The sequence below is a fragment of the Haliotis rubra genome, unplaced genomic scaffold, assembly GCF_003918875.1.
Source record: "Haliotis rubra isolate DU_JTF1 unplaced genomic scaffold, ASM391887v1 Scf482, whole genome shotgun sequence".
Classification (NCBI taxonomy): domain Eukaryota; kingdom Metazoa; phylum Mollusca; class Gastropoda; order Lepetellida; family Haliotidae; genus Haliotis; species Haliotis rubra.
Genome location: NW_025767171.1, coordinates 456,988 through 472,552, shown reverse-complemented (window position 1 = coordinate 472,552; position 15,565 = coordinate 456,988). Strand labels below are relative to the sequence as shown.

Below are 15,565 nucleotides of genomic sequence, written 5' to 3'. Positions count from 1 at the left end.
GCCGAAGCACTGGAAGAAACTGAAGGTGATGGAAAATGACAGGTAGATACCTGGAGGAAATTATCCCACGTACCATAACTCGGTCTGTTCACCTAACCATCTACATAAATATGTGAGAACCATGAAAGCACGTGAACACAAATTTCATTATTGACACAATGTTAAACGTGGACACCAATGCTTGATGCAGATACCAATGTTAAACAAGGAAACCAATGTTTCTTTGAGGCACTGGTGTAAGATATAGACACTACTGTTTAATACAGGCACTGATGTTTCATATGGACACTAGTGTTTAAGACAGGCACTGTTTAATGGTGTAAGATATAGACACTAAAGATATAGACACTAGTGTTTAATACAGGCACTGGTGTAAGATATGGACACTAGTGTTTAATACAGGCACTGGTGTAAGATATAGACACTACTGTTTAATACAGGCACTGGTGTAAGACAGGCAGATATATAGACACTAGTGTTTAATACAGGCACTGGTGTTAGATATAGACACTAGTGTTTAATACAGGCACTGGTGTTAAGATATAGACACTATATAGACACTATATAGACTAGTGTTTAATACAGGCACTGGTGTTAGATATAGACACTAGTGTTTAATACAGGCACTGGTGTTAGATAGTGTTTAATACAGGCACTGGTGTTAGATGTTGTTTAATACAGGCACTGGTGTTAGATATAGACACACTGGTGTTTAATACAGGCACTGGTGTTAGATATAGACACTAGTGTTTAATACAGGCACTGGTGTTAGATATAGACACTGTGTTTAATGTACAGGCACTGGTGTTAGATATAGACACTAGTGTTTAATACAGGCACTGGTGTTAGATATAGACACTAGTGTTTAATACAGGCACTGGTGTTAGATATAGACACTAGTGTTTAATACAGGCACTGGTGTTAGATATAGACACTAGTGTTTAATACAGGCACTGGTGTTAGATATAGACACTAGTGTTTAATATAGACACTAGGTTTAACAGGCACTGGTGTTAGATATAGACACTACTGTTTAATACAGGCACTGATGTTTCATATGGACACTAGTGTTTAATACAGGCACTGGTGTTAGATATAGACACTACTGTTTAATACAGGCACTGATGTTTCATATGGACACTAGTGTTTAAGACAGGCACTGGTGTTAGATATAGACACTACTGTTTAATACAGGCACTGATGTTTCATATGGACACTAGTGTTTAAGACAGGCACTGGTGTTAGATATAGACACTACTGTTTAATACAGGCACTGGTGTTAGATATAGACACTACTGTTTAATACAGGCACTGGTGTTAGATATAGACACTACTGTTTAATACAGGCACTGGTGTTAGATATAGACACTAGTGTTTAATACAGGCACTGGTGTAAGATATAGACACTACTGTTTAATACAGGCACTGGCACTGGTGTTAGATATAGACACTACTGTTTAATACAGGCACTGATGTTAGATATAGACACTACTGTTTAATACAGGCACTGATGTTAGATATAGACACTACTGTTTAATACAGGCACTGATGTTCATATAGACACTACTGTTTAATACAGGCACTGATGTTAGATATAGACACTACTGTTTAATACAGGCACTGATGTTAGATATAGACACTACTTTAATAATACAGGCACTGATGTTTCATATGTACAGATATAGACACTAGTGTTTAATACAGGCACTGATGTTTCATATAGACACTACTGTTTAATACAGGCACTGATGTTATATATAGACACTACTGTTTAATACAGGCACTGATGTTTCATATGGACACTGTTAGAATACAGGCACTGGATATAGACACTACACTGTTTAATACAGGCACTGATGTTAGATATAGACACTACTGTTTAATACAGGCACTGATGTTTCATATGGACACTAGTGTTTAATACAGGCACTGGTGTTAGATATAGACACTAGTGTTTAATACAGGCACTGATGTTTCATATGGACACTTTAATACAGTGTTTTTACAATACAGGCACTGATGTTTTCATATAGACACTAGTGTTTAATACAGGACACTGATGTGTTAGATATAGACACTATAGACTATGTTTCATATGGACACTAGTGTTTAATACAGGCACTGATGTTTCATATGGACATTATATATGGACACTAGTGTTTAACTATAGTGTTTAATACAGGCACTGATGTTTCATATATAGACACTAGTGTTTAATACAGGCACTGATGTTAAATATGGACACTAGTGTTTAATACAGGCACTGATGTTAAATATAGACACTAGTGTTTAATACAGGCACTGATGTTAAATATAGACACTAGTGTTTAATACAGGCACTGATGTTAAATATAGACACTAGTGTTTAATACAGGCACTGATGTTAAATATAGACACTAGTGTTTAATACAGGCACTGATGTTAAATATAGACACTAGTGTTTAATACAGGCACTGATGTTAAATATAGACACTAGTGTTTAATACAGACACTAGTGTTTAATACAGGCACTGATGTTAAATACAGGCACTGATGTTTTAATACAGGCACTGTGTGTTACAACATAGACACTAGTGTTTAATACAGGCACTGATGTTACATATAGACACTAGTGTTTAATACAGGCACTGATGTTAAATACAGACACTAGTGTTTAATACAGGCACTGATGTTAAATATAGACACTAGTGTTTAATACAGGCACTGATGTTAAAACACTAGTACAGACACTAGTGTTTAATACAGGCACTGATGTTAAATATAGACACTAGTGTTTAATACAGGCACTCATGTTAAATACAGACACTAGTGTTTAATACAGGCACTGATGTTAAACATAGACACTAGTGTTTAATACAGGCACTGGTTTTAAATATAGACACTAGTGTTTAATACAGGCACTGATGTTAAATATGGACACTAGTGTTTAATACAGGCACTGGCACATTTGTCCACTGTCTAAATGGCATTGTGTAGTCATACCTGACGTTAAGGGCCACTCAAAGTCGGTATTATATAAGTCTGTTATTGTGGAATCCTTTTAATCCGGTACTGTAGCATGATAAACATTATCTACATCGACGAGGTTTCGCTAACGTATGTCGATTCATTCAAAATCTTGAATAATTCGGGGAAACGAATATATTTTATGGACGCTTCATAGATCGCAACATTTGACAGTCAAGGGGAGGTCACTCTCGTTTCCCGTGCTCAAGTCCATGCTCTGAGCAAAATGACGGAAGGGAAGGAGGCGTTTGTTGTCTGCGAGAAAGAGACAGTCAATGACATTCACAGACGAATATTACTCATCAAAAACTTCCTGAACCAATATAGATGGATTATGGATGCATATGTTTCGGTAATTACGTGAGATGGCCTTGTTTTAATACATCATTTTCCGTTAGACTTCTAAATATTGTTTCACCAATATGTTGTGACATATGTTTGTTTACAAATGCTGTAAAAACGCTCGCTTAGTTTGAAAGTCATTTGATCAAAGAACCACGAGTAATCTCATGCCACCTTTTAAGGATTTCATGTATAAAATAAAACGTTTTGAATATTATTAAGTGAGAAATGAAATTGTAAACGTGTTAAAGGGCCACTTAGCCGAGAGCCACTAATCTCTGGCTTCAACTTGGCAGCCTCTCACAGCCAAGTGGGGTACATTACACCCAGCTGCCTTGAGTCGATTTTCTGGCTATCACACCTGCCCGGACTACGGACCGGTTTACCGTCTGCTAGGACAGAGACATAAACTTAGAGACATTATCCATACGCATTACTGAAAATTGACTCATTTGATTTCGATTTTACAAAGAAGTGAAATAGAAAAAGAAAACAATGATGGAAGCTTGTCAGATATCAAGTTGATTTGTTAATTACTGTTATCTTATGTCGTGGATTTGTCAGAAAAAAGTGTTTTGGGATGAAGGTTTAGCAAAGTGGAAGGACTGCACCCATATCTGTGTGTGAAGTGTCACTGGGAAAGACAACATACTCTGTTCTGAGCATCTGCTGATTATACCTTGATTGATTGCTCATTGTTATCTAAAATAATACATTTTCAAAACAACTGGGGACATCATTATATTGTATTATGTGCGGTAAGACATTATCTACGTGAAACACCTGAAACCACATTACATGATCAGTTGAGAAATCCGCATGGGTTATACTAGTATTATAACAAAACATGAGGTTTGGCTAGTATGAGAAGTTTAATTGGTACAAACATCTGTGACACTGAACATATTGTTTGTACAGCTGTAGATATATGTGTCACTAAGTGTGGATATTGACTGATATGTTCCTTGAACATGGTAACAATGATGCACCGGTAACTGTTGTCAGGTGTAATTAGGTTTCTAGTGTTCCCATGTATTTCACTGATGTACAGAAGCATTGGACTGATTCGTTCTAGTCTGTATGTTATTGTCAGGAAGTTGTGTGATGCAAGACCAACAATATGGGAGTAATTGTTTTCACAAGCCTTTTATTTGTAGGCATGTATATGATCAAAAGTAAATGTGTAAAATGTGATTCACTTAGGCAGTTGATAAAATTTTAAAATGTTTGCTTCATTTTGCCAGTTGATTTAAGTCTGTCAATATATTTGACAGATTCACTGAAAATTATCATGAAGTTGGAAAGGGTTTGACAACGTGACTGTAGCTTTGTTATGCATACCAGGTAGAGTACATACACTAAGGCCCAAAATATAGCAGTGTACATTGACTTTTGGTTTCTGTTAATTCTACCATTTTCAGTGATAAACTTAGATATGAAAATGTTTGAACTACATTATCATAATGAAATAAATGGAGATATTTGTCTAGTTGTTTTGTAGATTGCCTACTTCAGTCTCCTTACATGCTGACTGTAACATATTACACACGATTACGATAAGCAATGCTCAGGTGAAATCATCAGTTTGTGTGACTCATCAAACTAGTGAAACCGAACTTGTATAGAATACCATGCTACTATTGCTCAACTCTTATCACACTCTGTGGTCACCCATAATGCGATGTGACCACCCATAATGTTTATCAATGAGATGATTCCTTTTATACTATCACTAATGGATGGTGCAGCAACAAATGCACAACTGGATGGTGCAGCAAAGGCTGCAACAATTCTGGATATCATCTGGGTACAAACCAGTAACTATGGCAACAGAGAAATCCTGTCAACCCTGTCATAGATTAGTGACCTAAGTAAGGTTTGGTAAAGTGTTTTGAGAATTGATTTTAGGTGATGCAAGAAATAATCCTATTTTTGTTTGAGATTAATTGGTTGAATTAAACTTTTTGTTTTTATATTTTCTGCTATCTCAGTTTCTTGTCAAATATGTTTTGCAGGATTTCTTTGTGTCCAATTTTTGGACTCGACTTCCTGGCAGTTGGACACAGTACCTGCGAACCCTCTCCCCTCCACACCTGTCCTTCCTCCTATGTCCTGAACCCCTCTCCCCTCCACACCTGTCCTTCCTCCTATGTCCTGATGTACAGACTTACAGGTAAGTTTCACCTGACACAGTACCTGGACACAGCAAGTAACCCTCTCCCTCTCCACACCTGTCCTTCCTCCTATGTCCTGATGTACAGAACCCTCTCCCCTCCACACCTGTCCTTCCTCCTATGTCCTGATGTACAGACTTACAGGTAAGTTTCACCTGACACAGTACCTGCGAACCCTCTCCCCTCCACACCTGTCCTTCCTCCTATGTCCTGATGTACAGACTTACAGGTAAGTTACACCTGACACAGTACCTGCGAACCCTCTCCCCTCCACACCTGTCCTTCCTCCTATGTCCTGATGTACAGACTTACAGGTAAGTTTCACCTGACACAGTACCTGCGAACCCTCTCCCCTCCACACCTGTCCTTCCTCCTATGTCCTGATGTACAGACTTACAGGTAAGTTTCACCTGACACAGTACCTGCGAACCCTCTCCCCTCACACCTGTCCTTCCTCCTATGTCCTGATGTACAGACTTACAGGTAAGTTTCACCTGACACAGTACCTGCTCTCCCTCCACCCTGTCCCCTCCTCCTGATGTACAGACTTACAGGTAAGTTTCACCCACAATACTACCTGCAAACCCTCTCCCCTCCACACCTGTCCTTCCTCCTATGTCCTGATGTACAGACTTACAGGTAAGTTTCACCTGACACAGTACCACCTGACACACCCTCTCCCTCCACACCTGTCCTTCCTCCTATGTCCTGATGTACAGACTTACAGGTAAGTTTCACCTGTCACAGTACCTCAAGTAACCCTCTCCCTCCCTCCACACCTGTCCTTCCTCCTATGTCCTGATGTACAGACTTACAGGTAAGTTTCACCTGTCACAATACCTGCAAACCCTCTCCCCTCCACACCTGTCCTTCCTCCTATGTCCTGATGTACAGACTTACAGGTAAGTTTCACCTGACACAGTACCTGCGAACCCTCTCCCCTCCACACCTGTCCTTCCTCCTATGTCCTGATGTACAGACTTACAGGTAAGTTTCACCTGTCACAATACCTGCAAACCCTCTCCCCTCCACACCTGTCCTTCCTCCTATGTCCTGATGTTCAGACCTGTGTAAGCCGAATCTGTGTCCTCATGCTGAGTTGATCACTCTGTTTACCACTGTTTTGTTCTTGCCTTGAATGGGGCTGACTGAAATATTTCACCACAAATCTACTGTGGACTTGGACATAACTCAATTCTTATTTGCAAATCAGAGGTTTCAGATTACAAATGCATTAACCACCAATGATGTTTTCATTAAAAATATCTTTATGAAGAAAAGTACTTCTCAATGGTCAGAGGCCTGTCAGTAGGCATAAAATGATATCAGTTTGTACAATTATGGCTTACAAAATTCAGAATTACAATAACTGTGATATTACCATTAGCTATGATACTATTAGCACATCAGACACAAAAACACTAAATGACTTGACTGGTGTGTTTTAATAAGTTTTAGAGATAACAGCACATTTGAAATTTGGAAGGTTTCTATATCCAGCTACCCCCAAATGGACATCATAACAGTCATGTGAAGTATGGATCTGAACCTTGTAAGCCTTCCTCCATGTTTGTCTAAGAGGAAACTTGATGCACACTGCCAACGTCCGTCTCATAGGTTATTCCACAGATACAGAGATTGTTCCCATGTGTGCAGATATTGGTCAGATGTCTTAATCAGCTCATGTATATTATTCCATGTTAATGTAATGATATTTGTTTTGTTCAGTTCATACAGAGATTGTGCCCATGCATGCAGATGGTAGTCAATTGAGTGAGTGTGTTTAGTTTTACGCCGCTTTTAGCAATATTCCAGCAATATCACGGCGGGGGACATCAGAAATGAGCTTCAAACATTGTGCCCATGTGGGGAATCGAACTCGGGTCTTCGGCATGACGAGTGAACGCCTTAACCACTACCCCATCGCCCCGGTAGTCAAATGTCTTAATCAGCTCACATTAATTTTATTCCACGTTAATGTAATAATATTTGTTTTGTTCCATTCAGTGGCGTCCCCCCTCTGTCGCTGTTGTCGTACAGGATGTGTATCCTGAGTATGGCTCTGAGACGCCAGCCAGTGGACCTGGATGACAGACAGCAGATGCAGAACATCCTCAACCACCTGAAAGTCTGTCACCCCAGACAACACACAAAGATGGTGCCTCAGGGAGCTGAGGACACTGAAGGAGACATGCCCAGCCTTGACCTAGAGTCATGTGACCCAAGCAGCCATCTTGTTGATCGTGAGGAGTGGCGTGGGGTGATGAAGAATGGCCAATGGATGGAGCTAGAACACGTGTACAGGAAACATGTCAAACCCAAAAAACAACATGAGATTCAGAAGCTGAGCCAGGTAGCTGCAAATGGGTGCTGTATGGTCAACTTAAGTTCTGGTGATTCATAGTGATTTAACAATGTTCTCAGTACTCAGGAATAAACCAGCATTGAGATGGATTCCATAGCATCCATATTGAAAATAAGTTTGAACCTCCCAAACGAATTCATGCATGTGAAATTGCCAATCGGTTAGTGATCTTCACTGCGAGATGGTAATAATACTCATATTGAAGAACTACTATCCAGTCTGACATTTGCAGATTTAAATTACCTTGCTCACTAATACCTGGCAAACTGAATTTGTCAGTACACAGCTAGCTACTCACACATTAACAGTGCACATCACACATCATTGGTCAGAATAAACAAATAGTGATGGGTCCATTTTCATGATTGTGAGCCTTCATATGTTGCCACTCCAGACTATCAGCCATCTTTGCTGCCAGTGTCGATGTTCTCCAGTTGTGGATGTTGGGGCGGGACTAGGTCACCTCTCAAGGATCCTCACCTTTGCTCATGGGGTCAAGGTCACAACAGTTGAGGCTGAAGGGGGTCATGCTCCAAAGGCAGAACAGTATGACAGGTACGTATATGTACAGATGACTTGCACTGCCATATGGCCATGACCCGGAACCGTTTAACAAACACATCCAATACAGCCATAGTAAGTCAAGATTACTGAAGTCTCCGAGAAATGAAGAACATTTCGTGGCTTCTCTGTATCATAGTTTCTGGAGATTAGTCAACTGTATTTTCAGTGAAAGATTTTTGTTTCAAAGACAAGGTAGATGTTAGTCTAGGTTGTAATCTTTACAATAGCATAATGTTATAATGTCCAGAATGTAATCTGAACAGTAAAAGTAGTAATGCTGATGTTGTAGGCCCTAAGTGTTCGTGTATGACTTGATTTGTTTCGGATGGGAATAATCATCGTATTTCTGACTCATTCTCAGGGAAATAAAGAAGAACATCAGAAAGGCAAAACTGAAGGTGAGTCAGGGACATGCTGAGCCAGTATATTATATTTGGAAGGTTAGAGTAGAGTCAGGGTATTGTTATCAGTCACTGCATCTAAACACAAATTTTGTCTGAGCTGAACAATTATTTTTGAAAATTCAGGACATCCAGAATGTCCAACAATCAGTTCATTTTAAAGGGTGAAAATCTTCAGGGAAATTATTCCTTCCTTTTCTTTCTGAAACAAATTTGGGTACTTTTATTTTCAGTAGTTGTTTGATGTGAGTCAACTGTGTTGCTCTTCCAGAAAGAGAAACTGGCGGTGAGAGAGTCAGCTGACGAGTGGTCAGAACCTGTAGGTGGACTGCCCAGCCACATCGTCAGTAGAATACATGCTCACATCTCTACCAGAGATTTCCTGGCCCTCATCAAACACAACAGACATGAGCAGCAGACAGAACAGTGTAGGGAGCAGACGGGCAGTGGAAGCCATCTTGAAAGTCCTCATATGAATCAGAATGAGAGCTTGAAGACCGTGTGTGCCAATGGTACAGCATATGAGACAAACAATGAGCGTGTAGACAGTGATGTCAGCAAAAATAACTTTCCTCATATTAATACTCAAGATGGAGATGTGGCCGAGATGAGTACTGAGTGTCTCACTCCAAACAAAACCAACTCATGTACTTGCAGTCCAAAGAAAACAACCTCTGATATTACCAAAGATATTACAAATGAAAACACCATGTCAAAATGTGAGATTCACAACAGAGACAGCAATCAAAAACACCAGGTTACCATGGAGACAGACAAGTCTGAGGAGGTAGAGGCTGAAGACCTGTTTGTCCTGGACGGACTCCATGCCTGTGGAGACCTGACTCCCACCCTGATCCGGATGTTCATCAACTGTGAAGCTGCAGTGGGACTTGCATCTGTTGGTTGCTGCTACATGAAGCTGTCGGTGGATGTGACAGGGTGCGTTTCATTCGATTACAAGAAAATCCTATGATGATCAGTCCTTTTGGATTTTTGGTTGGAGTGAAATACTGTTCAGAGCTGTGTTAAAGGAGAATACAAACGAAAACAAAATTTTTGATATATTGTAAAGGATATTCGAAAAGTCACCTTCCGTGATTAAAATTGAACAAAGAGTTTGTAAAATAGCAATACAAACGCAAAAAATGTACTCATATTTCTGCCTATTACGGAAACACCTGACAGTTAATGAGCAGACGGGGTATCACGTGACATGACGTCATATGTGCCTGTTACTGATGGCTTCCTCTCTGATTTTACCTCACAACTTAACAGCGTCCATGGATTCTGAAGTAGTAAAAGATGTTTCTGATATCATTTCTGAAATGGATGTTAGGCCGTATCAATACGATCCGATATTACGTCTGGCAAGACAATCTTCCAGATGAAGTAGAACGTCAAAGCAAAACATTTTCAAGCTCAGCTCATGGGTACCAGTCGAACTGCTCCAGTTACAAAATGCCCCAGCAAATTTGGTCATTCATTCTAATTTGGTCAAATTTATTTAAAATGATTAAATATGTGCCATATATGCATAGTTTTTGTCAACTTTGATATTATGTTCTTCATATAAATGTTATTAGGAAGTAATATTTCTGATAAATGTTCCATTAGTAAACTCATAACTGTGTAATACTTTTATGTGAAGAACATAATATCAAAGTTGACAAAACTATGCATTCATGGCCTATATTTAGGAGATAAACATCATGTGTTGGCCAATTTCCGGGTGTTATTGAGTATTTGAAGCACGGGATTCATATGGAACTGACAGAGCCAGTCGGAGGTTTCAAATGAAATATTCCCGTGCTTCAAATACTCAATAACACCCGGAAAGTGGCCAACACATGATGTTTATCGACATTGTAAACACAAAAGTAAACCAAGAGGTCAACACACGTTTTTGTGTCTGCACTCATTGACATCGAGTACAGGTACAGCAGTGAAATGTCATCAGCCGTCCGTTTCGGCTGTCTCCCATGGTCGCATCTGGAACTGATCATTTGTGACGTCATTCGGACTTTACGTCACAATATGATTTTAATGACATCATCACAGCTGATGACGTAACAATACAATGGTGTGAGCGATGTTTGTATGTATTAATACGCAGCGAATTTCCGGGAATCCAATACCATTTGATCACGTTTTTCAACCAATCAGATTAAAGAACACAGTGACTTTTGGTTTACAATTAATCATTTTAAATAACTTGGGGCATTTTGACTATCCCCCTGGGGTGATTTGACCAAAACTCCAGGGCAATTTGACCAAATTTTCTGGGGCAATTTGCAGCGGGACAATTTGACTGGCAATCGGACTTGATTTAATATATGTTAAAAATACCACTGACAGTAAGTTGTAACAGGGAATGATGGAGTATACATTAATCCCATGGGTAAATCAGCATCTTCAATCTAGCTTTGGGATTTGTATACCCCATATGTGCTTGTCTCTTTCATGTGCGTCCGACTCTGAATGATCGGAATATTTCTCCTGCCTAAATCTGTCTCTTTACTTGGAAAACGGAAGAAATGGTGGCTCTTTCCATTGTTCGATGATTCCGTGCATCCCCAGGCAACGGAATACACCATCGTACAAAAACGACAGAAACAACACGATTTATATTACTGTAGCGCTTCTTCTTTGGCAATATGGCGGATGCTAGTCACATATGACGTCACGAGCGGAAAGGTCACGTGTGTTCCAGCGGAATATGCATAATGGCCGAAGCTCAGATAACAGAAACTGTTTCTCCGATAAAAACATAATAAACCATATTTTTTAAATAAAAATTTGGGGGTCATGTTTCTGATGACTTTATCTTTCACACAGCAAATTATTGCAATTGTCTAGCATTCTCCTTTAATCAAACTCAGTGAGTTACTTTGAATTGTCAGTTTCAAATATCAGTTTCTCAGTATTATCAAACTCACTCAGGTAAAACATATTGTTTACCATTCCTGGTATTTTAGGTCATCTGAAGGCGTGGCCCAGCAAGACATTGGCTATCCCATGAGTCAGTTTGTTGCTGGTCTGCCAGATGCTGGTCTCACGTACTCATCTCGGGAGCTGGCCTGCCACTTTGCTGATTGCTATATACAGAGGCTGAAAGGTAATTCTGGACATCAGGGATGAGTAGAATGGTTGGGGAGTGTAATGGGAGGCCCGCCAAGGTTTGCAAACAACAGAACTGATTTTTGTCTTCAAAACTTTAATCCTTTTTCTGAAGAAGTATGGTGCATTGTGATATCAAGAAATTGTTTTATATCTTCGCTTCACACAATAACTCACATCAATACATCTACATTCTCTGATATTCCGAGACATTCCGTAACACCAAACCTTTATTTGTACACAAACACATCTCTCGCTTGCTCGCTCGACATTGCTACTCTCCTTCCTGTCATTACATTGAAGATTAGAGTTATCTGCTCTTGAAGCATCACTAAAATCATCACTAAGCTGACTACAACAGCTGACTGCAGTTACAGTGAGGGTTTCTCAGCTGTAGTTTGTTCGACAAATTATCGAGACATTTTCAAGATTAATGATTTATGTGTAAGTTCAATAAAGTGGTTGAATTGTTGCACGTTCTGTACACAAGGATATCCCACTTTGCAAACAATCAGTATTGTTGTAAACAATGGATACATCTCTTAAACTAGATAAATATCAATGTTCCTAAACATCCAATAAATCCATCAATAATGTTACTCTAAAGAATATTATTATCATTAACTGACCTTTCAGACAACCCAGCACACCTGAAGATCCACAGCTACCGGGCCGCCCTCCAGCATGTCATCCAGTCAGTCAGACCTGACTTCCAGAATGGACTTATCAAACTCACAGTTAGACGTGCAACTGATCTGTCATTTGAGAAGTAGGTAGTTGTCATAGATCAGGGAAGTTCAAAAGCCCCAGTTAAAGGGGTGCTACGGCTGTGCCAATTATCAGTCCCTGCACTTAAATTCCCTTAAGGTGTTCTTTGTGTGCAAGTTCAATTTCATGTATATTTCTAAAGCAGTTAACCATAAGCCTACTGTCCAAGAGACAATATCCACATTTAACACTTCACAGTAAATATTACAATGTCTAGACTTACATTTTAACTAGTCCTCAGTTAGCAACAGGCTGTAGAGCTGAATGTCTTTGTAAATGTAGTCACAAGGATCACAAGCAAGATGTGCTTTCTGTTATTGTATGAAAGTTGTGTTAATCCCAGATAGTTTTCATCCCCTTGGTTCAGCACATAAGCATGTGATTCGGGGAGTCTGTTGATGTCTGAAAGTAGACACAGTATGAGGAAACATTATACATACTTTGATAATCTATACTTTGATTTTCAGCTATGCAAAAACAGCACTTGAAAAGTTAGGTTTTACATCAGACATCCCACCTGAAGTTTTGAGTGTTGCTGAGAGTTACCTCCCCTTATGGAAGGATGTTGTAGTGTTCTACACTCTGAGACTGTGCCTGGCGCCAGTGGTGGAGACCCTCCTTCTCCTGGACAGGATGCTGTACCTACTGGAGCATGGTCAGTCCTTACACCAGGACATACCTGGATGTCTCTAGACTATCTAGACAACCGTAACTCATTAGTATAGGCAACCCGTGAAGGTCCGGGTTAGAATGAGCCTTCAGTAACCCATGCTTGTCGTAAGAGGCGTAACGGGATCGGGTGGTCAGGCTCACTGACTTGGTTGACACATGTCATTGGTTCCCAATTGCGCGGATCAGTGCTCATGCCGTTGATCACTGGATTTTCTGGTCCAGACTCGATTATTTACAGACCGCCGCTATATAGCTGGAATATTGCTAGATGCGGCGTAAAACTAAACTCACTCATTAGCATAGGCTCCAGTTAATCCCAAGCTGACGCATAAATCAAAATTGCTGAATGTCTTTTTACAGAATTGTGTCCCTTAGATGTGTCAGGATTTTGCTAATTGTGGTTTGAATTTTCGCCGTTTCTTATTTTTGTCAAGAAAGAATCATAGACAATGATTGTAAATGATAGTCACCTGGAAACCTGCAGGTGGAGAAGATGATATTATGTGATTATAGTCAAAAACCTTCCTTTACTGATAATAAGGAGTACCTCCATATTGTAGTGTATAGAGGGTCAGTTGAAGGTCATACCAAAAGACATGAACAGATGGTACATCCTATTACCATTTCTGATTCCTGGTATAAGGGTTGAAGGTCATACCAAAAGACATGAACAGATGGTACATCCTATTACCATTTCTGATTCCTGGTATAAGGGTATAAACTACTCATGCTGGAGCACCAGGATTAGATCCCCACATGTGTACAATGTGTGAAGCCCATTTCTGGTGTCCCATGCCGTGATGTTTGCTGGAATATTGCTAAAAGCGGCATAAAACCCCACTCACTCTCTCACTCACTCACTCACTCATACAGTAAATCTGTTTACAGAAACTAACAGAAACTACATTAGGTATCCATTATATACTAAAAGCAGTGTAAAAGCATACTCATTCACCCATTCACCTTAATAATGAAAGACATTAAACATCTGTCTTGGTACGTCCCTCTCATTCCAGGAGTCCCCAGCGTGCTGGTGCCGATATTTGACCCTAAGCTGTCACCCAGGAACTATGTCCTCCTGGCCACGAAGGAGTGATGAAGTCGGTGATGTCACCTTCAGCCATCTACTTATGTAGCGATGTAGCAGAATATTCAGTTGTCTTTTATATCATATCATGAATGGTCAACAGTATCATTTGTAGCAGTTGTAGGAGCATTGATGTGGCTTTGTGGTGGACGTGTTTGATTGTCATGCTGAACACGTGGGTTAGATTCCCCACTTGGGAAAATGTTTGAAGCAAATTTCTGGGGTCACCTGCTGTGATATTGCTGGAATATTTATAACAGCTGTGTAAAACACACATTAAAGTCACATTAAAGTTGTCTCTCATTTCACCCTTGAACCAAAATTCAGCAATCTCAGACTGTGTTTGTGGTCTAGTGGTCAGTTGTCCCTTCAATTCAAACCAAGTATTCTTCAGTACAATAACTGTAACAGAACATTCACTTGCCCTTGTATGTCATATTGAAGCAGGATATTCAACAGCCCTTCTGTCTCACACTGAAGCCAAATAATCAACAGCCCTTGTATCTCACATTGAAGCAGAATAATCAACAGCCCTTGTATCTCACATTGAAGCAGGATTTTCAACTGCCTTGTCTGTCATATTGAAGCAGAATAATCAAACAGCCCTTGTACATTACATTGAAGCAGGATAATCAACAGCCCTTGTACGTTACATTGAAGCAGGATAATCAACAGCCCTTGTATCTCACATTGAAGCAGGATTTTCAACTGCCTTGTCTGTCATATTGAAGCAGAATAATTAGACCAATGCTTGGTCCCTAAATAAAGTGGAAGCTGTCAAAACCGACAGCTGTCCAATCCGGCAAGTTGTCAACACCAGCATATAATCTCAGTCCCGTCCGTGGCTAGTGCATTTATCATCATTTGAAAGCTCTGCAATGCGGCAGGTGTCAATTCCGGATCTCAGCATGAAATGAGCCGCCTGAAAATGTTTTTACAGTTATCAGCGCTGTCTAATCTGGCGCCTGGCGAGGAGTTGGTCAAGGGTGTATTGTCACTAATTAATCCTGTGTTAAAACTACATGGTTGCCGACAAAGATAATCTAATCTTAGTTCAGTATGAGTATAC

General features: G+C 39.9%; 1 protein-coding gene across 1 annotated transcript; it reads left to right on the top strand.

Annotated features, from left to right (window-relative positions):
• Positions 1 to 6,408: 6,408 nt before the first annotated feature.
• Positions 6,409 to 15,198, top strand: LOC124291114 (probable methyltransferase-like protein 25). Its single transcript, XM_046728014.1, has 9 exons — positions 6,409 to 6,509; positions 7,530 to 7,875; positions 8,282 to 8,442; positions 8,813 to 8,849; positions 9,124 to 9,791; positions 11,828 to 11,967; positions 12,606 to 12,738; positions 13,205 to 13,392; positions 14,426 to 15,198. The coding sequence occupies exons 1-9, from the start codon at positions 6,409 to 6,411 to the stop codon at positions 14,503 to 14,505; spliced, it is 1,854 nt and encodes a 617-aa protein (XP_046583970.1). The 3' UTR covers positions 14,506 to 15,198.
• The last annotated feature ends 367 nt before the right edge of the window (positions 15,199 to 15,565 follow it).